The sequence below is a fragment of the Rhynchophorus ferrugineus genome, unplaced genomic scaffold (genome assembly GCF_030347505.1).
Source record: "Rhynchophorus ferrugineus isolate W39M unplaced genomic scaffold, kcgeb_rfMv2 rfM3, whole genome shotgun sequence".
Lineage (NCBI taxonomy): Eukaryota > Metazoa > Arthropoda > Insecta > Coleoptera > Curculionidae > Rhynchophorus > Rhynchophorus ferrugineus.
The window spans coordinates 18,894,987-18,921,162 of NW_027472582.1; the positions used below are offsets into that span (position 1 = coordinate 18,894,987).

General features: G+C 28.7%; 5 protein-coding genes across 14 annotated transcripts in view; 2 read left to right on the forward strand and 3 right to left on the reverse strand.

Moving 5' to 3' along the window:
- Positions 1 to 4,617, forward strand: part of LOC143194029 (uncharacterized) — a 15,462-nt gene extending 10,845 nt beyond the window's left edge. Inside the window, exons 3-4 of the mRNA XM_076400580.1 lie at positions 3,787 to 3,957; positions 4,043 to 4,617. Coding sequence (XP_076256695.1) covers positions 3,787 to 3,957; positions 4,043 to 4,299 — 428 coding nt within the window. The 3' untranslated portion in view covers positions 4,300 to 4,617. The remainder of the gene's footprint in view (positions 1 to 3,786; positions 3,958 to 4,042) is intronic.
- LOC143193972 (rabankyrin-5) overlaps positions 1 to 6,078 on the reverse strand; it is a 26,308-nt gene extending 20,230 nt beyond the window's left edge. Inside the window, exons 1-5 of the mRNA XM_076400476.1 lie at positions 5,939 to 6,078; positions 5,619 to 5,849; positions 5,413 to 5,555; positions 5,170 to 5,359; positions 4,944 to 5,113 (exon numbers count right to left, since the gene is read on the reverse strand). Of these exons, the coding sequence (XP_076256591.1) occupies positions 4,944 to 5,113; positions 5,170 to 5,359; positions 5,413 to 5,555; positions 5,619 to 5,849; positions 5,939 to 5,942 (738 nt within the window). The 5' untranslated portion in view covers positions 5,943 to 6,078. The remainder of the gene's footprint in view (positions 1 to 4,943; positions 5,114 to 5,169; positions 5,360 to 5,412; positions 5,556 to 5,618; positions 5,850 to 5,938) is intronic.
- Nipsnap (protein nipsnap) lies at positions 5,656 to 8,626 on the forward strand. 3 transcript variants are annotated; one of them, XM_076400556.1, is made up of 7 exons: positions 5,656 to 5,745; positions 6,389 to 6,527; positions 6,697 to 6,870; positions 6,934 to 7,105; positions 7,555 to 7,699; positions 7,755 to 7,877; positions 8,184 to 8,626. In XM_076400556.1, the coding sequence occupies exons 2-7, from the start codon at positions 6,481 to 6,483 to the stop codon at positions 8,330 to 8,332; spliced, it is 810 nt and encodes a 269-aa protein (XP_076256671.1). In that variant the 5' UTR covers positions 5,656 to 5,745; positions 6,389 to 6,480; the 3' UTR covers positions 8,333 to 8,626. The 3 variants fall into 3 exon arrangements, with proteins under 3 accessions (XP_076256671.1, XP_076256670.1, XP_076256672.1); XM_076400555.1 differs by lacking the exon at positions 5,656 to 5,745 and adding an exon at positions 6,036 to 6,161; XM_076400557.1 differs by lacking the exon at positions 5,656 to 5,745 and adding an exon at positions 6,174 to 6,302.
- A 2,718-nt stretch (positions 8,627 to 11,344) lies between these two features.
- Positions 11,345 to 19,593, reverse strand: Gbeta13F (guanine nucleotide-binding protein subunit beta-1). Of its 2 annotated transcripts, none has more exons than XM_076400539.1 (8): positions 19,030 to 19,593; positions 17,777 to 17,862; positions 15,899 to 16,108; positions 15,338 to 15,461; positions 15,071 to 15,283; positions 12,258 to 12,420; positions 12,048 to 12,196; positions 11,345 to 11,984 (listed from the first exon to the last, which is right to left on the reverse strand). In XM_076400539.1, the coding sequence occupies exons 2-8, from the start codon at positions 17,831 to 17,833 to the stop codon at positions 11,878 to 11,880; spliced, it is 1,023 nt and encodes a 340-aa protein (XP_076256654.1). In that variant the 5' UTR covers positions 17,834 to 17,862; positions 19,030 to 19,593; the 3' UTR covers positions 11,345 to 11,877. The 2 variants fall into 2 exon arrangements, with proteins under 2 accessions (XP_076256654.1, XP_076256655.1); XM_076400540.1 differs by having other exon boundaries at positions 17,920 to 19,288.
- Positions 19,594 to 19,842: 249 nt separating this feature from the next.
- Positions 19,843 to 26,176, reverse strand: part of LOC143193986 (facilitated trehalose transporter Tret1-2 homolog) — a 60,233-nt gene continuing 53,899 nt past the window's right edge. For 5 of the 7 annotated variants that reach the window (XM_076400502.1, XM_076400506.1, XM_076400504.1 and 2 more), the window contains 7 exons: positions 23,608 to 23,743; positions 21,786 to 21,971; positions 21,610 to 21,708; positions 21,351 to 21,550; positions 21,072 to 21,293; positions 20,668 to 20,854; positions 19,843 to 20,379 (listed from right to left, as the gene is read on the reverse strand). In XM_076400502.1, the coding sequence (XP_076256617.1) occupies positions 19,937 to 20,379; positions 20,668 to 20,854; positions 21,072 to 21,293; positions 21,351 to 21,550; positions 21,610 to 21,708; positions 21,786 to 21,971; positions 23,608 to 23,743 (1,473 nt within the window). In that variant the 3' untranslated portion in view covers positions 19,843 to 19,936. The remainder of the gene's footprint in view (positions 20,380 to 20,667; positions 20,855 to 21,071; positions 21,294 to 21,350; positions 21,551 to 21,609; positions 21,709 to 21,785; positions 21,972 to 23,607; positions 23,744 to 26,176) is intronic. The other 2 variants (XM_076400503.1, XM_076400507.1) reach the window with 1 other exon arrangement.

The following is a 26,176-nucleotide window of genomic DNA, read 5'->3' on the forward strand; positions in this document are numbered from 1 at the left end:
ACTAGAAGTTAATATGTTCTTCAGACATAAAAATATGTTAAAAAAATGGATCAAAAATATTATAATAATATACATTTCGACAACATTTATCACAGAGGAGAATCATATTAATATATATATATATATATATATATATATATATATATATATATATATATATATTAATATTAACTAAAAGTCACATATTAAACTACATTGATCACTAAGCCGCTAAGGTGAGTAAATAAAAAAGTAAATGCTACAATTTAAAGGTCATTCTGTTTCTTAACCAATGAATATGCAGAGGGTTCATATCCAGTTCTGCCTTGAATATGGTAAAACATTTACCGAAATATTTCAATGAATCAATGAAATAAATAAAGGAATCTACCTAAAATCTCATGTGTCAACCAACGACACCTTTTTATAGTTACCGCATTTTTACAATCACAACTAGTCGCCATCTTCACCTGATCTAGCACCATGTCAACGTGGAGTTCCTCCAAAAGCCTTCTAGTGATATTTTAAAGGACGCCTAGGAAGTTGCTTAAAAAACTCATTATACAAAGCCTCTATTGTCATATTGTCTTGACTCGACGTTTTATGATTTCAGTTTATTGGCAAAATTTTCAGTAGTTGGAATTAGTCTTTGTGTCGAGAATATACTATTAAAGTTATGTTGGCATTCTATTCGTATATTCCCACCTTCTATATTTTGTAGATATATTTAGTATCTTAACATTTTCTATTATTTCACCCACCCTGAATTTAATTTACTAATTTACCGTTATATCACGTACGTTTGGCGAAGAGACGTTGTATGCATAACTAATTTAAATTTAGTTTTGGAGCCATCGTCTAATGTTGACGACCGCAAACAATGACTATGGTCAAAGCAAAATTGGTTATCACCGTAAACAGTAGCTAAAAATGTCCGGAAACCAGCTAAGGATGGGTTTTGCCACAAGGATAAGGCACTGGAAAATCTGCCAAGAATATGCGTAGTTGGTTGGTTATCAAAAAAAATGTCGTTGCCAAAGGATGTAATTTATCAGTTTGTTTTAGTATAAATTGATAAATATAATTAACCATACTTTGTTTAAACTAAATTACTAACACTTTAAATCTGTTACTTCTATTAACAATTAGAGATGACGAAAAAATATCGATATAATTAATAAACCTTTAAAATTTAATTTTTGGTACCTACTTTACCTACCTATTACTACCTATTATCAGTCTATATCAGTAAATTTTTTTATATATTGATGTTTTTTTTCTAGCTGTTGCAAAAATATTTCATTAAGTATCGATATTTTTCTTCGCGGTCGACATATTACGTTTCATATCGACAGGCATAATCTATCCAATAAAATAGCCAATGTACGTTATCAAAATTTATGACGTTAGCACGTCGCAATATTGCCGCATCAAATTGAACTTTTGGTATACAACGTTTACCGGTTTATAACTTCTAATTATTTTCACTAACGTTGATAAAACAAACAAAATTTTATAGATTGATTTGGTTACATGTTCCGACACATCAGACAGCATTCTGTCTGTTTTTAATCGGAGTAGAATAGAGAAGGAGAAATCCGCTCCTTGTTTAAAACGAACTTTACATTTTTAAAAAATGCATATGGCAATATATTCGACGGGATCTATGATGTGTATTGGCTATTTTATTGGACTATATGTTAGTATCAAAGCATCGATCTAAAAAATGGAACATTGTACTCAAGAACAGTAAAAGTGAGTAAAATTATATCAGTTTGAGAATAATTTATTTTTAGACCTGTGGAAATTTAAGAAAAATATTCATGGGACTATTAGTAAAAAAAAACATACAATCGAGAATGTGCTGCTGCAAAATGGATATATATTAAGTGGAATGTGCTACTACTAAAGCCAGCCAGAACAATTATTTAATTGAAATTGTTCTCTATTATCAGTACTCTAAAATTGCCATTTCTAAATAATGATATTACCTAAAAGATAACATAAAATAATAATGATGAAAATAAATAGCACAGTTTTTTTTTGTTTTTAATATAGCAATTTGCCTTGTATCCACTTACGCAAAAGAATTATAATTGTTTTATACACATATATCTATAAAAATTATTATATAGAGTTTGCAAAATGAATATTAACCATGCCCCTTAAATAACCAGTTTATAGTGCGGTTTCATTTCGAAGAAGAAAAATGATAACCAACGGAACTTGTTCGGTATTTTTAAGATATCGGCGTGACTAGTACTGGTTATTACATACTATGTAGTTAAAATTACAAATTTGTGGTGAGAACTTTGTTTTGTAAATTTTGCAATGTTGCGGTATATTATGTATACAGTACAACAATAAATGTAATAAATATCGACGGATTATTCTCTGTTATCCAGTATAAAACTATATTTCACTAATCAAATTATGTATCCTTGTATTTGAATTTTTAATAGAATTAATCCATAGATTCATAGTGGGAAACTGTTGGGTTGTTGCATTTAAATTAATTAAATTGATGCGTATGTAACATCAGTTTGATAATTACATTTTCGCAATGACTAAACGTATATTTCTTCACGCCACTCGAGCGGTAACAGGTCGATAATAATAATGAAAATGGGAACGCACTTTCGTGTCAGGTATTACTATCCAAATTGTTCCCAAAACAAATCGTATACTCTCATATCGTCGATTTTAATTACGTAATTACGTACTTCCCGTCAATGTGATCGGGGTTCTTACGTAAGATAAAATAGCAACAAATTGAAATGATTTCATATATCCTCTATTCGGAATTATATATTTTGTTCTGATAAGAATTGCGATTGACTATCACAAAGCTCTTTATTATGCAACATAATCATATTAAAACCCCTCAATATTAATATTTTAACCGACAAACATCTTATTAGTAACTTTATAAAATTAAAGCAATTTCAAAATAAAGGTTTATCTAGAAAATATTCATGTTGGTAGCTAATTCCAGATAATTTTAATCTAGTTTAATCAAAAGTTAATCCAGAACCGGAATTCAATACATATACATATTATAAACCTTACTAGGCTTTTTAAACTTTTTAATAATTTTACTCTAGTTAACTACTAAAATTATATGTTATTACAAATATACATATGCTGCTGTAAATTAATAGTAAAAGCGCTTCAACTATATATTTTTTGTTTTTAATATAGGTTAAGTTGGCCCTTGGGTACCGTCCATATTCCGATATTAATTAAACACAATGCGTATTAGTTAAATTAAAATATTAAAACAAACATTGCCTATATTCATTTGTTTTATTAACATGGCCTTGTTATGATATGATTGCATTACTTTGTATTATGCTTTTATACTGTAAAACTATGTATTTATACTTATATTTCCTTAAATTAATCTTAATATGAAATTTATATTAGTGAACGTATTTTAAACTGACCATAGCATTTATTTTTGTCAAACATTTAGAAGTAATCAGTGACAATTTGTAATAATTACTAAACAGTAATCACTGAACTATAACAATCTATTTCAAAGTAATAGTTGAAAAGTTATTGATCACGTTCTAAATCACTACTTGCATATTAACGACTCGTACTTTCAAGGTTTTTGGTATTTACTTATTTAGCGCTTAAACGTTATTTTATTTGCAAATTGATTTTATATTGGAATAAAATTTAATTACTTATTATGGAATAAAAAACATGATCAAAAATCGCATCTTATCAATGCGAAATAAATATTTTTTAATATGATCCACACAACTTATCTAAACATATTAAGTTTTATTTTAATTTCAGATATTTTCAACGTTGGAGCTATTCAATGTTACAGATGTATGTTTGCTCCATATATTTATGATTCAAATGCTAATTTATGTAAGGATTTTGACTATTCTGACAAATTTATTGTTGACTGTCCATATTCAACGTTCTGTACTAAGAAGAACAGTCATGCAGTGATTAGTGATGGTAAGTGTTATTTCAATCTAATTTCTACATATTACTGAATGAACAATATCTAGAAGTATACCTTTAATAATTTTGCTTTTTGTAGTTTTAATAAATGGTACTGAAAGGGACTGTGCACTTCAGAAATTAACCACACAAAAGATAAGAGAAGGAAAATGGCATCAAGCTATTGAGGTTGAAGAACCTTACACTGAAGGATGTAAAATCAATTCAGATAAAGGCCTAAGGACAGCTTCTATAGAACATTGTTACTGTAGAGGAGATTTATGTAATGCAGGATATAGATATAACGCTTTGTTTCCAATTTACTTGTTTACCATTATTTTAGTTTGTAGGCTGTGAATTCTCTATTAAAAAAAATAAAAATATGTTCAGACCAACCTTACAATATTGTAAAAAACTTTATGATAATGCATTATATAAAATGTTAAAACAGAAAGTTTTTATAATTTACTAAAATACAATGTAATCACTTAATACAGTGACAGATTATTGAGTCTATCAAACTGTGATTCTTAATGATATTATAATTTAATTAGGGGAACACATTATTAAAGTATGTGCCATAATATGTACTATTAATTATTAAAATAACTATAGTTTTACTTTTAATTTAATATAAATTTGAAATTTAAGTAATAAATAATAACTATACCTCAACCACCTTTTTCCTAAAGATGCCTTTTTAATAAAATATATCTTTCAGATTAACTGTTAAAATGATTATACCTTTAGCTTAGGGGGAATTTAAATTTAATAAGTAATTTATCTAAATCAGCTTTCATATATAATAGTTTGTTTATAAGATATTCAACTTAAATAGTACTTCAAGATACCCATTAAATAACTATTTCTTATTCTAAGAAATGAAGTATATATTCTTAAATTATTATCATACATTTTTTCAAACTCCTAATAAATAATTACTCATATCAAATAACAGATATTTTCCAAACTATGAAATAAAAAGAGATGATTGTACTTACCCTATTAGAATTTTCAACCAAACATAAAAATACAACATCTTCCCTCTGTAACCTCACAGCACTGTGTAATGGTAATTGTGTTTTGCTTTTCAACATTTGATACAACAATGGAGCATTCATATGTTCAAAGTCACTTGAATTTAAATCATCCCAATGTGTAGAAATAAGTCCTGTGTAAATGCCTTTATTTAGTATATAAACATAATATAAATGTAAAAACACATACCAGAACAATATTCTCTCAAGCTTAAGGCTTGGATTTCTTCAGCCACACTATAAAACTTAACACAAGTTCTTATATTAACAACAGATATAAGATATTGTTCACAAGTTTCCACCAAGCTATCTAATTTGAACTCACAAGCTTTTCTAATTAATTGTAGAGTTGTATCATCTGAGTTGAAATGAACTTCACTCTAAAATGTAAATGATTATAAACCTTATACCATAATATAATGTCATATCAAACCTTATAAAGCCATAAAACAATTGCATTTGCCACAACTGAATCCATTTTTGACCAATCTAATTCATTCTTATCTTTTAAGTAATCTTCATCCCATATTTTTGATCTAGCAGTTAAAACAATTTTATGTGCTGGCAATATCTTATCTATTAAAATGTAGCAAAAGTATGAAATGTTTATTATTACAAAAGTCATTTGAATGTACTAACCTACTAATTTAATATTGATATCACTGTATAATGATGAATCATATAGTTTGAAAATAATATTCACCAATCTTGAAGCAAAGCTATTACTGAAATCATTTTCAGTGCTATCACTGTTTGTAGCAGCAATGTATGTATAACGATTTTCTAAATCTCTATATTTCGTTTGCAGCTTGGAGTATTCTTGCTTAAGCAAAGAAAGATGTTGTTGTAATTTAACAACTTCAGAGTTAGCTAAAATATAAATACAATGTCACACTTGTGATATACAATTAGTAGGAAAATTGGGTTTATGAAAAAACATATTTTATTAGTATTCTTACCCATAATTTAAAGGCAATGGTCTTTAGAGACTTGGAACGGAGGAAATGTTTACGAGAGAGTACTCTTTAGCACCAACGAACCGCCCAGAAAAAAATAAATAAATATAACCTTAAAATTGATTCTGAAAATTAAAAATCAGCTGGTATCTGTCATGACTTGGAAATCAGTTTGTTATCTAATGTCTCTGTGATTTTCCATCATTATTGAAATTTATATATTCCGGTAATATTTATTCCGTAATATAAGTTCCGAAATCTTGTCATGTATCTTTAATTATATTAAATTATTTTTGTTAAAGTAGCAAATGGATAATATCAAATAGTTAATTATTAATTAAACTTTTGAATTTTAAATGTTTATCAAGTATTTAACTTATTTTTTAAATCAAATTTTTTTTTCAGTAAAAAAAATTAAGTGTTATTTTTACTATTTAATTCTATTTTTTCCAGAGTTTGTACGTAATTTGATATCTCCAAATTTCTGGTTGATAACCTCTTAAAATAATAAAAATAAACTGGTGAGAAAAACAAAACAGTGTAACATGGCCAACTCTTTAAAATGTATAAATAGTATATCTTCCAATATAAGGTAAGTTCAAATTATATATATATATATATATATATATATATATATATATATATATATATATATATATATATATATATTAGATAGATATATTTAAAAATAATATGTTTAAATAGGTTTATTGAATAACTTTAATTGTGTTTATTGACCTAAATGTATTTTTATCTTACAGGAATATTTCAACTACAACAGCCAAAAATGACGCTTGGTTATCTAAAATTTTTGTTAGAAAAATTGAACCCACTAAAGAAAGTCATAGTCGTATGTTGAGTGATAAAGAAGTAATTTATGCTTTACAGACACATAATTACAGAGCTGATTCTAAGAAACCATATTTAACCAATGTGTAAGAAGTGTTTTTATGTTATTTAGTAATAATTTTAAGTTAAATCTGAATAATATCATATAGGAAAAATATAGTTGATTGGATTGGAACTCAAGATAGTCTAAATAAAAATGTGCAGTTGGTTGGAAGCTGGACCGTGAATGTGGGGGATCAGGATCAAGCTTTACATTTATGGAGATTCATAGGAGGTTTTCAACAAATAGATGCTTTTAATAATTTAACTGATACAAGTTTGGTAAGTATGATTTATACCATAACAGGTATATAATATAAGTGGTAACATAATATATGTTACAATTTTGTTTACTTTAAAAATGGCATTGTAGTGAAAAATATTTATTTAGTAAATATATTACTCTATTAAAATCAGTTGTTACATCACCGCACCAGTTTGCAATATTAACATATCAATAATGTATCTATAATATATACTGTTTGTTGTGTAATAGTTAACTTATGATATATAAAACCTAATTGTCTACATATGCTAAGTCTTATTTGAAGCATAACATTGTTAAAGTGTTTCAGAAAACCAAAATACTTATCATACTTATATTCACAAACATAAGCATTAACTTGACATATAACTAATACTTAAATTGATAAAATGAATAAAACAAAAATATTATTAGGTTACATTAGTTATGTTAACTTTTTGGTTATTTTAAAAATTTATCTCTATAGGAATATCAAAAAATACAAGAAGAACAGGGAAAACTCGTAAGGGCAAGACATTTGCAATACTTATTAGCTTTTAGTTACTGGCCACAAATACTTCTAAGGCAACCTAAAAATATTTATGAAATAAGAAGTTATGCTCTTAAACCAGGTAATGAAATCATTAATTGTAGATTTGTCAGTGATTAAATAAAAAACCATTTCAGGTACTATGATTGAGTGGGGAAATAATTGGGCAAGAGCTATCAACTTCAGAAAAAATAATGATGAAGCCTTTGCAGGCTTCTTTTCTCAGATTGGTAGATTATACAATGTTCATCATATTTGGTGTAAGTGATTTTACTTAAATTTTAATGAAACTCATAAATTTTATTTGTCTGGCTTTGCTGCTAAAAAAATCGCTTGGTCAAATTCCAGCCTGGGTATGAATGTGTTCAGTTATTTATAGGGGGATCCCCTCTGAAGTGATCTTAATCACAGGATGACATGGGGTGTTTGAATGGAGGATAATTCATGGTTCATGTTCACATTCAGTTGTAGGTCCAGTTGCTGTAGTCCATATGCACATACATAATAAAAATTGAAAATCTTGTTAAAAAATTCTGTGCTTTATAATCATTTTAATTTTATTTTAGGTTATGAAAACTTAAACAAAAGGAAAGAAACAAGAGAAAGTGCTTGGAGATCACCTGGATGGGATGAGTGTGTTGCTTATACAGTGCCATTGATCAGAGAAATGCATTGCCGAGTTATGGTCCCAACAGAATTTTCTCCAACCCAGTAAATAAGAGATCGACTACGGACTAGAACGGAAAATTATAAAAACGCCATTTTATTTTAAAAATGATTTTACTCATTTGAATTTTGAACTTTTTTAGATCAACTCAAGCTCTATTTTAATATTAATTTACCACTGAAGCTTTATTGCATTTTTGTTTCTTTTTATGTTACTGTGTATTTAAGAAGAAATGTTGTTTTATGTTTATGCTATAATTTTTAAATCCCCAATTTGTAAACTAATTGTAGTTATATTCTCAAGTTGAATATAGATTTAAATAAATGGGTATTGAAAGTATAATTAGTTTTATTAATAACACACTGTATTATATACAAAAGTAATTAGGAAGAAAATATAAACAGAAACAACATTTTTTTCATATTTTTATTTGTAGTTTTACATTACATTATTACATATATGCTATATCATACGAGACACGTCATCATTACTGCATTCTTTTAATCGGTAACAATAAAAAAAGACAATAAGACTAAAACCTACTTTTTGTTGAAAAATTTGCGCCATAGTTTAAAAGAATACCTTTTAAATTATAGCGTTTATCTTAAATTTAGTGACAATAAACAAGTACAATAGCAAAACGAAACAAAATGGGAGAAAACAAGACCTTTAAAACAAAAAGGTGTTAGTCTTGTTCGAATGGGAGTTGCAACCTTACGATTCAGAACTCCGTCGACCGCTAGAATAGCCGCAGTTAAATTGTTGTCGGTATGTAGTGTTTGAAAAAGACTATGTAAACATTAAACGAAACGTTCCATTTTACTGAAATTATGAAAAAAAAAATACCCCCATAACCACTTGTCAAAATAATTACTATGCCCGTCATAATAACGTTTCCTAAAACATATACAAGGTTTTTTCGTGATATATATAAAGTTATTATTTTTGGTCATCTGTTTTATTCATCTTCGTTACAACCTTGTATTTCGGGCCTCTCCAAAAATAGTATTATACATCACTCCAAGGAAACTTTCATACTTATTATAAGAAAAAGAAAGTAGCTACATGCATTTTGTGCCCAAATATTGAAAAAACAGCGCTTAGATTCACCAGACGTTAATATTAATATTTAGTTTATATTCTGTGACAATTGTTTCCTAACTTTATAAAAAAACACACTCACGAAGCTTGAAGGGTCGTCTAAGCTAAAAAAGCAAACGTAGTCGTTTGTTTTTTTAGGGTAGATAAAGGGATTTGTTTTGATATAATCGACAATTCGAAAACTTTTAGTATAGTATCTCTACTTTTAATTAAAAATATGAATATAACTTCCCATATATTTACTCATTTTACTTGTGGATGATAGCAGTTAGGCCAGGATTGAAATTTGTTATCTTAATGATCAACAAAAATACCTTTATCTGCGATAATTTTTATCAAGATAGAATATTCGTAGTATGTACAAAAATAAAAAAAATAAACATCATTTATCGCAGAATAGCTTTTCTTTAGTAAATCTGATTAAGAAAAATTAAATTATTCTCGTAGAGATACATTTAATACAACATCTAAAAATGATTTTTGAGCCCTAAATTCAGCGTCCCGAAAGATTGAACTTTTTTGTTTTAATTAAATAAAAAAGTTCAATAGAAGCCAAATTATATTTAAAACCATTTAAGGAATATGTATTGCTTATTCTAAAGGTTTTCAACAGCCTCACCTTCGAGTACCCTTAGCTTTTACTCATATATACATGTACATACTGGTTTTTTATCTTATATCCCTATATTAATAAGTAATTTTTTAAAAAATTATACACTTACATCTTAGGGGATTTTTTGGAGAAGCTCCTTTTTATACTGATAAAGTGTCCGTAAACATTGTCATTGTGTCCTATACCACTTTAGCACATATAAAAAAAGCTTCCATAAAAAAAGTTACATTCCTTAAAGAAATTATTATGTGCTTGAAAAAAAGACCGTGTTTACGTCATCTGTCGTCAAAAATCAAAAAGGATTTCACGCCATTTGCGACGCAAAATTTGATATCGTAAGCAAAAAGCTTAAATAGTGTATACCGTTTATTACTATTATATCCTTAAGTTTTATATCGAAAAGTAACGAAACAATGTTCCTAGATTTTATATTGGAGTCGTTATATGCTTTTTAATTCTAATATATGCTAATAGTTGATATTCAATGCGAATATAAAAATTAATAGAGATGAATTGGAACAAAAATAATAATAGCACGTTATGATATATTTGATAACAGGCTCCAATATAAAATTGGCAAATTTTTAATAACAACAAATATTAACAAAAATCATTAATCGTTTAGCGACAATGAAAATAGATTTTGAACATAAATCACACAATTACAACAAAAAAAATCGGCATCGAAAAGAAAACCTCTTATAATAGTTTAAATACGCATAGACGCCATTTTTTAAAAATGGCGCGGCAGTATTACACATTTTATTCTTGTATATAGTCATTCTGCCAATCTTTGAGTTGGTCAGTTATATGATTCAGGTTTTCTTCATAGTGAAAAAGCAGGATGAAGAAATGTAACTAGCTAATCATTTCATCCTTACTTATACTATTAAAAACCTTCTACACGTTATGGCACAAATAACCACCCAGTGATTACTCTTGACTAGTTATCTTTCGTGTCTACGCGATAGATCAAAAGCCAATCCTAACCGATAATTCATGAAACGGAACCAAATTCCTTAACCGGGGATCAATACAAGCAAAAAAATCTTACGACCCTTAAACATGTCTTAATCAGATTTAAGGAAAAAATGTCAAATGCTTAGGTGTACACCTATTTGGTCTTTTTCAATATAGATGAAAACGTTTTGTACTATGATTAAAAGAAAGAAAAAGGGCCTTGTGGCCCACGTTCTGGTTGTTGCAAAGCAAAATGATTTATATCTGAATACGAGTGTCCATGTCTCACCTACAACACTGTGAAGTGATTTATATAAACAAAAATATACATATATCAATAAACCAAAATAATAATTAGAATAAAAATAAAACAAACTGAAACAAAATAAATATTATCGCCTTTTTATTTAATTCTAAACAGTTTTTAACACTTAAATAAATAATGTCACTAATATACACATACAGGCCTATAAGCATTTTTTTGGAAATAATCACAAAGAAAATGATAACTTAAAACCTAACGATCTTAAATACGTATTAACAAAGCGGTAAAGAAAAACGTGTGTATTTTGTGTGTGTAGGTGTGTGTCTATAAAAATAAGTTTCAAAAAAGCACAGCATTACAAAAACAGAAAAAAATTAAATAAAAATACTATACACATACAATAGTTCAAATATAAGTTTAAAAAAATATAGTTACAATATAAAGTTATAGTAATAAAAATGCATTTTTGTTTATTATGGCAAAACATGTTTCCGTAAATGCTCCTAGTTAGTTGATGGGGTGAAGAAAATAATATGACACGCTAAATGAAAAGTGACTCGTAATATTTTTTTTAAAAATGAAAATCACTGCGTGATGTAGGTGAGATTATAACGGAAATTTTGGCTTTATATATTATAGTTCTCTTGCGTGATTTTAATTCCAAATACGCAGGAAACTGTCCCACGAACCAGTACCAACAGCCATTCCGTTTTCTGTTACTCCTAGACAACTTACTCTGTTATCATGACCAGCTAAAATACCTAAAAAGATAAAAATAGAAATAATTTAAGTACAATCAATAAATGTATTTCAAGAAATCTTACCGGCTCTTTCAGTTTTCATTGAATCCCATACATTACAGTTAAAATCATCATAACCAGCCAGAAGTAACCGACCAGATTTACTGAATGCTACACTAGTTATGCCGCAGATTATATTATCGTGGCTATACATCGCTAACTCTTGATCGGCCCTATAATAAATCAAATCAATAATTTGAATACCTATTTATCTGTATTTATAAATTGTATTACCTGATGTCGAACAGGCGGCAGGTTGCATCATCACTGCCCGTCGCAAAAGCAAAACCATTAGGAAAGAATGTTACTGCGTTTATATCTGATTCGTGTCCTGGGAAAGTCTGTTTACACATTCCTTCTCTGATATCCCACAATTTTGCGGAAGCGTCACACGCGCCTGTAAATAAACATTATGTTAAGATGCAACAATCTACATAAACCACATAAGTGATGTACTTTACAAATATTGTATCATAACCATTAATGCTTTAGCAATGTTAACACTAATTCTGATTATTAATTAAATAATTTATATGAGGTTTTCATAAACCGTTAGCTTTCGGTGTACGCCCGGGATAACATTCAATGGCGACCTAAATTGTCTTTGACTGATTTAGAAACAATTGCATGACTTCAAAAAGAAAAGTAAAAGATATTCTAATAGGCATACGGATATTTTGTCGCACCTTTCTAAGTTCACACCGCCAACCCACAAACCAGAATTAAAAAGTTACATTCTTACAGTTTGTTTATAATAAGCTTACTCAAGCTGGTGCCAATCAGTATTGACTCTAAGAGAAAATTTTCAACTGCTGGGTACATGAGGCTCAAATAAAATGCCTTTATCGAACAGCACTATCTAAAAGACTACAACTTTTGGTTCTAAGAAGCTATTTCCAAAATCACACGAAAGTTAGGCTTTTAAATCAGTGATTTTGATATTATCATTTGTAACATTCATAGTAAAACGTGTTACCTTCGATAGAACAAGCCAAACTGAACTTACTCCGATAACACTACTGTATTTATCACTCTCGCTTTCATGGGATTCAATGTGAAGTAACATACTGCATAAAAAATAATATAGTCAACACAATTTGTATTGTAATTATTTTATTAATTATAAGTGATTGATCATAAGGAATAAACTACTTTTCAAATTTGAACCTTTATTGTGAAAAATCTGTACAATGTTTTATATTCAAAGTTTTGTCTATCTACAGCCGCTATTTATTAAATATTTCAGGCAACTTAAGGATTCTATCTTGAAAGAACAAATCTTTTGAGGCTATCCTCAATATGTCAGAACAAGTAGTACCAGAAGGAGCACGGTCTAGAGAATACATCGAGTGCTACCTACTTCTTATCTTAACGTTTCCAAGTATGTTTTCACCGGTTTGGCGTTGTCATGTTGAATAATAACATTGTTGTCTCTTTAGTCGTTTAATTTGAAGTTGGTTTACAAATGTTGTGTGTTTTAGTTAATTATATATACTCTCAAGTAGTATTCATTGTCATGGTTTTCCAAATAAGTTTCTTTTCCGAAGTTTTTTCAAAAAGTATACAAAGTATGCAGATCCCAACTACTACGCTTTGCCATCTTTCTGTATATTAAATCTTAACACGCCAACCTAAAACTACCTTAGAGACGAATTCAAATATACGCTTTAATCTAGATGAACATCTATCTATTGAACATCTATCGATACATTGTAATTCAGGGCTGTTAGTATAGAAAATTAACTTCAGGTAATAACTGAATTTTGATCAATATACGGAAAGTAATGAGACGAATCTTTCGGGAGATTAAATATCCAGTTATAATCCTAATTTTTATTTGGTAATTCTAAAGTATTAACCTGTAAAACTGAAGAAGAGTTTAGAAGTTAGTTTTAAAAGGCTGATAATTTGTAGTCAGGATAAATATGGTCGCTAATTTCGATGAAATTGTAATTTCATTGATCTTTCCAACAATTGCTTGTTGCGGACTTGTTTTGTGCCTTTCCGGAAACCTTTCATACGTCACGTTTATATAACCTGGCTATAACTTCAGCTCTTGAAAGCATCGGAGTTAGTTGTGAAAAACGGGTAATTCATATGGATTACCCATTTTTTGCACACTTTGGACTGACTGAGACATTTCAGATAATTAAATAACTTTGCAGCTTGATAAGATGTAACGATACAAAATACAATGGCTACTCTTAAATTCCAACGCAATATTTTTAATTCTTGATATGATGCGTTATATCTTTATTCTACCATTGTTGCGATCGGGTCCCAACCTACGTTAATACACTCTTTTTCATATCCAGCTTTGTGTTCATGCATTTAACAATATGCCAGAGGAACTACTCTTGAGCATTTGGTTCAAGTGGGCTTAATTGGTGTAACAATTTTTGTTCAATATAGTAAGATATTTGGTGAATTCCGTGGTCATTTGAAAATTGCACTGCCGTAATTTTTTCACTTCTAATATGCATTAAATTATTCCACGCAATTTAGAGTAAAAATTGGTGCCTAATTGTCGAATTATTTGCAAAAAAAAAACACTTCAGGAAGTGCAGCTTTAGAAGATATGTGAGGTTCATCAGGTCATATAAGTCAGGTGTAATAAATACAAAAACCCTAAATATTTTCCTTTTCAGTTTATTTACTTGGTCAATAACCCGTTAGCGTTATTCAAACTGGACTTATTGTGGAATTAAATCAGGGACATTAGTTATTGATCATTTCTGGTTAACATACTATGTTGTCATAGTCTTTAACAATTTTTTTTACAAATTTGAGCTTATCCATCCTGACTGGAATTATTATTTTTCAGATTTTAACATTTTCTGCCCCATGTTCAACTTAGAATTTGAAGCACGGATTTTTTGGTAGTGAGACTGTTAGCTTCTCTTTTCATTTACATATTTAAATGTTTTTTTATATATTTAATTTTAGTAGTATTAATAATTTTCTGTAGAAATTAATGGTAAAACCGCCCTAGCCCCTCACTGTGTTATCTAGAAATTTAAGAATTATATACAGCACAATTATTTTACCTGAAACGAAAGTGCGCATATCTGGAGCCAAGGAGAGAGACATAACATCTCCAGTGTGTCCAAGGAAACTAGTAACTTGTTGTCCTGTTTCAATGTCCCAAAGTGCACAAGACATATCCCCTGAGCTGGTTACAATTTGGTTATCATCCAAAAATCGGCAACAAGATAAATAACCTGTGTGACCAGGTAACTCCCGACTTACTCTAACGTTGCCTAAACATAAAATACATTTAACATATATTTGTTATTTAGGCCGTTATACTGTACCTTCTCTAGTTTTTAGGCTATAAATAGAGCAAATGTTATCTAATCCACCGCATGCTACATAAGATCCGGATGGTGCATATGCACAAGTCATTACCCAAGATGATCTAAGGGGTATAGCATGAACCTAAAATAATTGCAATAATTAAAACTATGAAATGTTAGCATATTCACACTTTACAATTGAATATCAGGGTCATGTTTAATAGTTCTTGTAAAAAAGAAGTACTAATTGTCTATTTTATAAAATATAAAAATATAATTTTATGGGAATAATACAGAAAAAGCATTTATTTCACATGTCCATCTACCCAGTTCACTCTACAATATATTCAGCCAGTAATATACTTCAAACCTTTATGCATATATGAGGCCCTACAATAACAATGATTGACTTTTTTTAAATATTTTAAATATCAGGTCATCTAAATTAAGTAATTTTAGACCAAAAATGTGTAATGTTTTACATCTTCAACATTAAAATTACACTAATGTTGTTAACTAATATTCAATGGAAATTCGATCAAATTAATGGAAATCAAATATATATCATAAAGTAATTACCTTATTAGTGGTATGACTGTCCCAAACAATAAGTTTGCCATCTTGAGAAGCTGATACAAGATTTCTGCTATCAGAACCCCAATGCATAGCATAAATTTTAGCTAAATGACCTCTAAGGGTCCGACGCGTTCGCATCTGCACCCGACCAATGGGTTCCAAAGATGCAGTGGCCGTAGCCAGATTGGTATCTGCCGCTGCTTTGCGAGCATCCTGAAAAACAAATAAAACTTAAACGAAATGGCCAATACAAACACAATTTTATAACAATGACATTTCGAAAATATTAAAGAGAACTAATACTCGATATTGAAGGTTTTTCTAATTTTTGGTAAGAGCTATAAATATAAAATGTTCTTATTACGCATTACAATTAACATTCCTGCTAAGTTTCAGTACCTCATTATTGTCAAAATATTGTTAACAGAATTACAAACTAAGATTAATAAAAAAGGACCAAATATTTGAATTTCCAAAAATATTAATAAGTATTAGAATTAAGGACAGCTGAGGCTGTTTATATAACGGAACAAACACCACGCCCTTTTAGGCATAAAACAGACACAACATAACCTTATACTCGTGAATATTTTATTACAATTCCGAAACAAGTGCTTGTTCGGCTAAATATTTGGACTATTTTGAATATCAAAGCATGTTCAAACTGGAAACAGTTAATTTGTATTCACTACCGTTAGAAATATGAATTTCTGTTACACTTGTCAAATATGGATACATTTGTGACTAATTTTTTTAAAATCAAACTTAATATAAAACAATACATATTTAATGTTAGCTTATTTAATACTACATAACAGTTGGTCAAAAGTTAATTAAAAAAATTAATTAATCTTAAATTATATTAAATAATCACTAAAAATTACTGTTATAGTTACCTTAAGATTTCCAACATGTATAAAGAATATTAATCGATATATGTCAGGAAAACCAAATGAAAAAAACAGTTTTGAACAGAACACATTCAACAATTTTTCCAAAAAAATTGACGTGTATTATTTTCTTTTACTTTACTACAATTTATTTCATTAAATTAACATGTTATTATTAAACACATTTTATTAAAATATATTATGATATACTTTATTGAAATGTAAACAGAAATTCATATTGTATGCACATGATTTATATTCATTTATACATGATTTATTAAAAAGTAAGCTTTTTAAAATTAAGATAATAAAGCATCAATATTATTATATGTAAGAGTACTGTACACTTATTAAAACAGGAAATCACGCGTATGAATAACATGTGGTTGTATGGCAATATCCTGTGTAACCAAAAAGAAATAATAAAAATATACATCAAGGCCTTTAAACCCTGTTGTCTTTATAAATAATAATTTTAATTTGCAACATCCTATTTATATAAAGCATATCTAGATTGCTGTATGCCTCTCCTGCTACAGTTAAATTATAATGATTACTTAAACTTGTGTAGTGTCAGATAATCTAGGAGATAATTATTTAAAATTAAAACTTAATTCACAATAAAGTGTTAATAATTAAGAACAAATCACAATAGTTACAGTGGTTATCTTCTTTTAATTGCGGTTATCTGTTTTAGGTAACTGATATATAAATGTTAATTTCTACCTTGATTGTATGTATGCATTGATTAATTAATAAAATTGAAAACTCAAAGGACATAATTAATTTATATATTTAGACAAATAGATCATTGTGTTGTTTTCTACACATTTGTTTTCATACAATCCACAACTTCAGTAAATATCAAACTTTCTGAAAATATTGTTTATATTAAACAAATATATATATATATATATATATATATATATATATATATATTTGTAATGGCTAAAAATATTGATATAAAAGAATGTTGATTAATTTTACTTACCCTAATGGCATTTTTTAAAGTTTCAGCTTCTTGCCTCAAAGTGTCCAATTCGTTCATACTGCTTAGGGGCCTTTATGAACAAAAACCTACGAAAAATTAAACAATATATAAGTACTCTATATTCCAGAACACATATGTCATACCTATTGATTTAGTTGGAATGAAATATTTTTAAATAGATCAATTCTGTAACTATATCCTTATTGGGGAAAAAATAAAAGCTCTCTTTAATAAACATACATATTTAATTTTAATTGTAACATCTAAAAATATCCATATTCCCAATATTTGATATAAACACTTTAAAAGTGACAGTATAGATTTAATTTTTTCATTCTTGGGTTGATAATAAATCAACGTTTATAAGTATCTATCTTTATAAGTAAGTTATAATATCGGGTGTTATTACATCTTTATTTTTATTAAAAAGATATTGACGCAATCAAGATCAGTAGATTATTAAAACCATGAAACATATTTCTAACAGGAAAACCACAACTGTAGTATAGCGTTTTAAAGCAATGCCTCGTTATCAAGAAAGTATTACAATGATCAAATGTAATGTCACTTTTCAAATCCATTGAAGTACTTTAGAATAAACCTTATCTTATTTAAAAGTGTCATTTGATAATTATTTGATCAATAAAATAGCAGTTGAAAATATATGATGTGTATTCTTTAGATTCTAATGTGTAAACTATATAATTTATACCAATTGGGCTATTATTCACATATACTTCCTATTTAACTTCTACCTGATTTTTAAAGGGAAAACATACAATGTCGTATAGCAAACTTAAAATGTATATTAACATATTATAATTAATATATCAGCGATAGTAAAACGATAACAAGTTAATTAAAAGCACTAGCTAAAGTACAAACCCTTACACTACTAATATCCCGCCTATAGAAATTGAAAATTGCATTTTTTGAGACACACCTATAATCACAAACTGATAAATTACAAGGATTAAGTGAGAAGATAAAACATAAATAGTCACCAAAATAAATATAAAATCTTATAAAATACATACACGACTTTTAAGAAGTAGGATAACAAGTGAAACACAAAAAAACGATGAATTAATAGTAAAATGACAGTTCTGTGAGGGAGACGCCATGACAGTCATTGCACCTGCTGGAAATACTTGTTTCATTACTTATATGCTTCCTAATATTTTTTTTGAAAAATTTTCTATATTATCAAATACTATTATACACGAACCACAGATGCGATAACTAAAACTTACTAATTTCCGGCTCCTAACTCCTTTTTATCACTTTCGTTCGACTATCCTACGGTGTTCACACAATCACGAATACATTGAGGGATATGCATACAGTTCTTGGTTATCCCGCGCACTACTCATTAAGTTTACTACACTAATAGGTCCATAGATCAATCTTGCACTACTTAAGGACTATTCCACACGTTTTTCCTAGTTTTCCGACGATTTTTCCTCACGAATTCGACTCTTGGGTGCGGCGATCCCGGTCCCTACTTTTCGTAACGATTATGGAGCCGAGAAAGTGACGTCATAGACGCCATTTTTTTACTAACGCCACCTTCTAGAATTTATCACACTAACATTCCAATCAGTTTTAATCTGTAGGATTATTATTAGTATGGCTATTGTCTGTTAGATGACACTACTAGTATATATATATATATATATATATATATATATATATATATATATATATATATATGTATATATATATATATATATATATATATATATATATATATATATATATATATGTATATATGTATATATATATACATGTATATATATATTATATTGGATAATTCACTGGTTATCCAACAATCAGTTATTAGAAGTTATTTTAAAATAATTTAAAATGTCATATTAAGATCTATATAATAATATACTTGTTATTATATATATATATTTATTTATTTATTTAATATGTTTGAATTATATAAAATACAAACATATTGTACTAAAAATATAGTAATATAGGACATAATGTAATATAATAATCAATACTAATTAATTCGAATTAAAATATACCAATAATACTGATAATTGAAACTACAATTTTAAGAAATATGTTTCTATATTAATTTAAGTACAATTAAGGAACGCAATATTTTAATACAAAATTTTATAATTAGGTAAAATGTTTTAAATTCTATACAAGTTCTTGTTTGTTATTGTAGTCAGTTGTGGATAACATATTTTCTTGTGTATCACTTTGTACTATAGGCTTTTCATTACCACTTCCAATATAAATAAATCTATATTTAAAATAGTCAGTAATATCATTAAGTTTCATTCCAAATGTTTCTGGCAAGAATATATATGAATAGATTGCCCCACCCAAGCAAATACAACCAAAAAATAATTGTAAATTGCTGGCACCACCAAACAGGTCACTCATTGTATAATATGTCTGTAAAGCTATAAACATTAATATGCAACACAAACTGTAACTGATTGAATATCCAATTCCTCGAATTTCCAATGGAAACAATTCAGCTATGAGCATATTTGGTATAGGTAGTAAACCAATTGTTGATGCGACTACATAAAATAATAAGGCTGCTACAGGGACCCAAAGTAACTGAGTTGTGCCTGTTTACAAAAACATAAAATTCAATTATATTATTGAGTAAATATAATAAAAAATAGGATTTTATTAAATTATATACTGTTTTAAAGTCCTCTGAAGTTTAAATAAGTCAAGTTATCAGATCTAGTTAAATTTATCGAACATTATAGCAGAATTCCAATTACGAATCATTACAGAATATAGCAGGACTTTAAAAAGTCATATAATTTCTAGCTAATTATAAATTTTTATAAATTATATATGTATAAATATTATATGTTATTAATGTATAGTATTATACGTATAAATACCTTCTTTTATCCAACCAGTCCACATTCCTGCGATAAACATAAAAATGGACATCAGTGTTGTACTAACAAAAATTAAAGATCTTCTACGGAACTTTTTCAAAATGTATATACTAACAATTGACATGATCAATCGTACAACACCTATTAATATAGATGCAAAATAGGCATTGATATTTGTTTGTGCTTCCTATAAAATATAATACATTATCAAAATATATTCTGAAAATTTAACAAAAAAAGTATTGATGAAATTAACTTAACCTTTTTTTATATACGAATACATTAACAAATTACTTATATAATTAAAAAAAAAATCTTGGAAGAATATCAACATACTCATTATTTAAGTTATATAGATTGCATTTCATTATAAAAAGTGTTTTATTTAAAAATAAAAATCTTACCTCAATAAAACTAATGCTGTAAAACATTGTAATATAAATTCCTGAAAAATGCTGGAAAAAGAAAAGCCCTGTTAATATAATCAGCGGTTTCCAGCCTGTTGGTTTGAGAAATTCATTAACAAGAAACCTCAGACCCTTCTTTGTGATTTCACTTTTTTGTTCTTTTTTTTTCTCCTGTTCCTCCTGTAGCAATTTATACTGAAGTTCGGCATATGTCTCCTGCTAAAATACACATAGGTTTTCCTTTTTGATTTACCCAGATATATTTAAATAACTTACTTCACCTGGTGGTTTCTGATATTTATGTATCCACTGTAAACTTTTCTTGGCTTGGTCATAACGTCCTTTTAAAATCAACCATGAGGGACTTTCATGGATTACCATACAAACTAAACAAGGTACTACGATGAAAATGTTACATATCCAAGCTAGAATCCTCCAATGTAAGTACCATCCCAAAAAATAAGTTAAAACCATTCCTGATAATCGGCGAGTTAAGTTAAATTATTTCAAAAGTTAGGTCTATTTAAATTTTTACCTAATGATACATATGTAGGTGCAATTGCCATAAGGGACATTCTTAGATTCGAGCTTGCGATTTCTGTTATATATACTATACCAGGACTTGTACCCCAAGCTGAAATCATTGATACACAGTTTGAGAATCGATTGTACAAATTTTGAAAAGTCAGGAAATATGGAGCATTACTCTACCTGATGATATACCAACTAATAATCTGCCTAAAATAATTATTGGTACATTTTGAGCACAAGCAATCATAGACCAACCAATGACACCTGGGATGCCTGCTATTTTTATGCAATTTAATCTACCAAAATTATCCATAATGAAACCACTCACTATGGAGGCTGGAGGTATAACTACTATGAGTACACTAGCTGAAACACAAAAGGATATGTTTATTTAATACTAAGGGTGTTGGTCACCCAAAACAAATGTCGATATATTTAAGAAAAAATAAAAATAGTGAAATATTAACAATCTTAATTTACAAATTAATTTATTACAAGTGTTCTGTTGTACTTTCATTACTATACAAACAAGGCGAGTACGGATTCAATACATCAGTATGCATTTCCATTATGTAAACAAGTGGTTTAGTTCGCTTCAACCTCCTGATTTTCTGCGTGTTGTCTAATAACTGTATTGCTTCCACATTGCTGTGATTTAGAAACCTTATTTCATGTTTTAAGACGAAATCTTGGAACACTTCGTGTATGCATTTGATTTCCAGGTCATCGTGAAGCTCTTCGTTGGTTACGTAGCGATAAGCATTGGTAATTAATCGCAGAACTTTGTTCTGGGTACGGTGTATTACCACCAGTCTATTTGATTTCTTAGTGCAACCCCATATGTGCACCTCTTAGGTCCATATTGGTTATGATTGACTGATAAACCAATCTCTTTGATTTTAGGTCTAGTTGAGAGTATCTTCGAACTAACCAGTACAATTGCTTGACTTTGAGTCTAATATGCTTCGCTTTTTGTTTAAAATTATGTTTCCAGTTTAATCTTCCATCGAGATATATTCTGAGGTATTTGACTGATCCTGCTTGAGGAATCGGACATCCGTCAAGTGATATAATTAGGTTGCTGGGATTTCGCCGCAACGCAAAATTAACATGGTCAGATTTGAATCTGTTAAGCTGAATCTTCCAGTCTCTATTACATTTGTTAATTTTGTTAACCGCTACTTGTACTTTTTGTACGGCCTTAGACAGAGATACATCTATTGCCATGATAACTGTGTCATCGGCAAATGTTCCAAGTACTGTTTTTTGTTGTTGAGATATCAGCAGTATAGAGCAGATATAGGAGAGGTTCCAAGATACTATCCTGTGGAACTCCAGCCGAAATAAGTTTAAGTGTTGAGAAAGCCCCTTCATGTGATACTTTAAATTTTCTCCAGAATTAATTCCAACAGTCGACAGTAATTCCGGGATAGCAATTTGGTTAGTTTATACATTAATCCCAAATGCCATACCTGGTTAATAGCTTGAATGCCTTTTCAGCAACCACTGTTACTCTGTGCACTTTGGAAATATGGTATTTCTATAAATGGTTTAATACGTTTTAACAGCAGTTTCTCACATAATTTTGATATCTCAAGTAGCAGAGAAATAGGTTCAGTTTTAAACATTGAATATATATGTTAACATGATTATTGCTTTTCGTGGCAGCACTTTTAATAAGCCAGGTGAAATATCATCAATTTCAGGGGCCTTTTTAGGATTGAGGTTGTTGTTAATTTCAGTAATAACTTCCATTGGAGAAATCAGATTTACAGCTACCTCGGTCTGATAAAAAATATTTATATTTATTGTAGATTTTATATCATTCGGTTGGAATAAGTTAGCTAAATGTTCTGCGAATAATTCAGTTATTTCATCGTTAGAATGTAATATTTAATGATATTTTATATAGACGTTAGACCATCAAAATATTTCATTAACTAACTCAAAGTATTAGCTTATTTTTACCATTATGTCATATTAATGATACTATTTTACTAACCCATCCATGAATTTTCCATTTTTGTTGGTTTGAAACTGTCTTCTTCATGTTGCAATTGAGAAATTAATACTGCTGAATAAGCTAATGAGATTCCATTTCCGATGTGAAAACTGGCAGCTAGTAGGGATGCTAAGATCTGTAACGGAATGAACGACATATTTTATAATAACTGGTTTTGGTCCTATACAGAAATGATGATTCTGTCTGTCTACTTAGATTAAAAATTAATCATTGTTAAATCTAGAATATTGGGAATATTATACTTAAGTGATTTTTTTAAGAGGTTGCTAGTATAATAACGAATTTAAGGTAAAAGCTATTCCTAGATGTGAATTTTCGGCATGACATGATAATGTGTCAGTACGGAGTGATGATCCTAGAGGAATATAAGATGTGCACCTAAATAAATCTTGATGATATTTTTGTAATCTTGAAGCTTTATTCCAATAAATTACTGCAATATGTTTAATTAATTTTTGGAGACAAATTATGACCCCTTAGGGTTTTAAGTTAATTCAAAATTTATTGATACGCCTTGTACATATGATACTTATATTTATTACTCCAATACTCTATACCTAAGATGTTATAGTAATTTTATAAATAATTAAGTTAAGGACTTTTTGTAAATCCTTCAAAATTTATTGGTACACCTTATACATATGATACTTATATTTATTGCTCGAATACTCTATTATATATTATTATAGTAATTTTATAAATAACTTATTATTAAGAATTATATTGGTTTTCAAATATATATTGATGAGTGATTATTTATTATATTCTTTATTGCTTATTATATTATACTATATTATTACTTTTATTTTTGCAAATTTTTAATGCGTGTTAGATTATGTTTTTTATCCAAATACAGCATGAACTCGTTAATGTTAATTCAAGATTTAAATAATACACGTTTTAAAAGAAACGATTAGTACATATAATCCGTTCAATAAAACAGCAAATGCACGTCATAGATGAAATTAATATATTCGGGCAGTTCCTTCTCATTTTATCTTAGTTAAAAAGAGGTAGAATGTGGTTTGATCAATGTGGTCTGCAAAATTCTTTAAAATATTAGTGATTGTAATCAGAAGTTATATCCGGTAAACGTTCAAAATAAAAATTTTAAATTGACGTGGCAACATCGCGAAGTGCTGACGTCATAAATTGTATTGACGGGCATTGGCTATTTTGTTCGCTGACGAGCTATATACATATATTTGTAACAGACTATATAAAGAAATATTTCAACAGCTATAATAATTTTTTAGTTAGAAGAAATATAATCTGCAATTTTAGTCCGCCTTAATTGGCAAATGAACGAATTTTGTGTTTATATTAACACAATGTTTTTATTATTGAGTGTTAACGTTACTGAGCATCTGCTGAAACTATACCTTTTTATAATATTAATTTTCTAGTGGTAAGTTCTAGTTTACTGCTTTATAATATAACAGGTCAATTGAAAAGTCCCCGCTCTGACACATATATGGCGCTACTAGAATTAAATCCATATGTTTTTTTGTTAGCGCTAACCTTCAAAAGATGCGTGTATAAATTTGACAGCTGTCGGATCATTAGTTTGTGAATTATAGCATTTTCAGTGAAGCAACATTTGTTATTGTGAAAAAGTGGATAAAAAGGAATTTCGCGTGTTGATAAAATATTGCTTTTTGATGGGAAAAAATATAGTTGATGCAAAAACTTGGCTTGATGCCGAGTTTTCGGACACTATCTCAGGAAAATCAACCATCAAGGATTGGTATGCTAAGTTTAGAAGTGGTGAAATGAGCACCGAAGACGGTGAATGCAGTGGACGCCCAAAAGAGGTTGTTACCGACGAAAACATTAAAAAACTCCACAAAATGACTTTGAATGAACGTAAATTGTAATTGAATGAAATAGCAGACACTCTAAAGATGTCAACTGAACGTGTACATTATATTATTCACGAATATTTGGGTATGAGAAAGACCTGTGCAAAATGAGTGCCGCGCGATTTCACTTTTGACCAAAAACAACAAAGAGTTGAAGACAATGCACCGTATCACAAGTCGGTAAAAACGATGGCAAAAATGCATGAATTGGGCTTCGAATTACTTCCTCATCTACCGTATTCTCCAGATCTGGTCCCCAGGGCTTATTTCTTGTTCTTAGATCTGAAAAGACTGCTCGCTGGGAAAAAAATTTCGTCGAATGAAGAGGTGATCGCCGAAACTGAAACCTATTTTGAAGCAAACGACAAATCGTACTACAAAAATGGTATCGAAACGTTGGAGGGTCGCTATAATCAGTGTATCACCCTTAAAAGGAATTATGTTGAATAAAAAAAACTAATTTTACCAAAAAAATATGTTTTACTATGGTAGGCCGGGGACTTTTCAAATGACCTGTTAGTCATCGCTTATTTAGATATTTTTATTGAAATTAAAATTTACTTATATGTATTTATCGCTTCTTTTAACACAATTTATTTTCTGTTTGGGGATTCTAAATTTATAAACTGGCAAAATTTAATACATTAATCGTAATTAACTTTTGATTTTATCTTGATATCCAATCA

Coding starts and splice junctions, on each gene's coding strand:
- Nipsnap (XM_076400556.1), top strand. CDS start 6,481: ATGGCCAACTCTTTAAAATGTATAAATAGTATATCTTCCAATATAAG. Junction 6,528..6,696: donor AGTATATCTTCCAATATAAG/GTAAGTTCAAAT, acceptor TTTATCTTACAG/GAATATTTCAACTACAACAG. Junction 7,878..8,183: donor CAATGTTCATCATATTTGGT/GTAAGTGATTTT, acceptor ATTTTATTTTAG/GTTATGAAAACTTAAACAAA.
- Gbeta13F (XM_076400539.1), bottom strand. CDS start 17,833: ATGAACGAATTGGACACTTTGAGGCAAGAAGCTGAAACTTTAAAAAAT. Junction 15,462..15,898: donor ACAGTCATACCACTAATAAG/GTAATTACTTTA, acceptor CAATTATTTTAG/GTTCATGCTATACCCCTTAG. Junction 12,421..15,070: donor TATGCGCACTTTCGTTTCAG/GTAAAATAATTG, acceptor GTTTATTTACAG/GCGCGTGTGACGCTTCCGCA.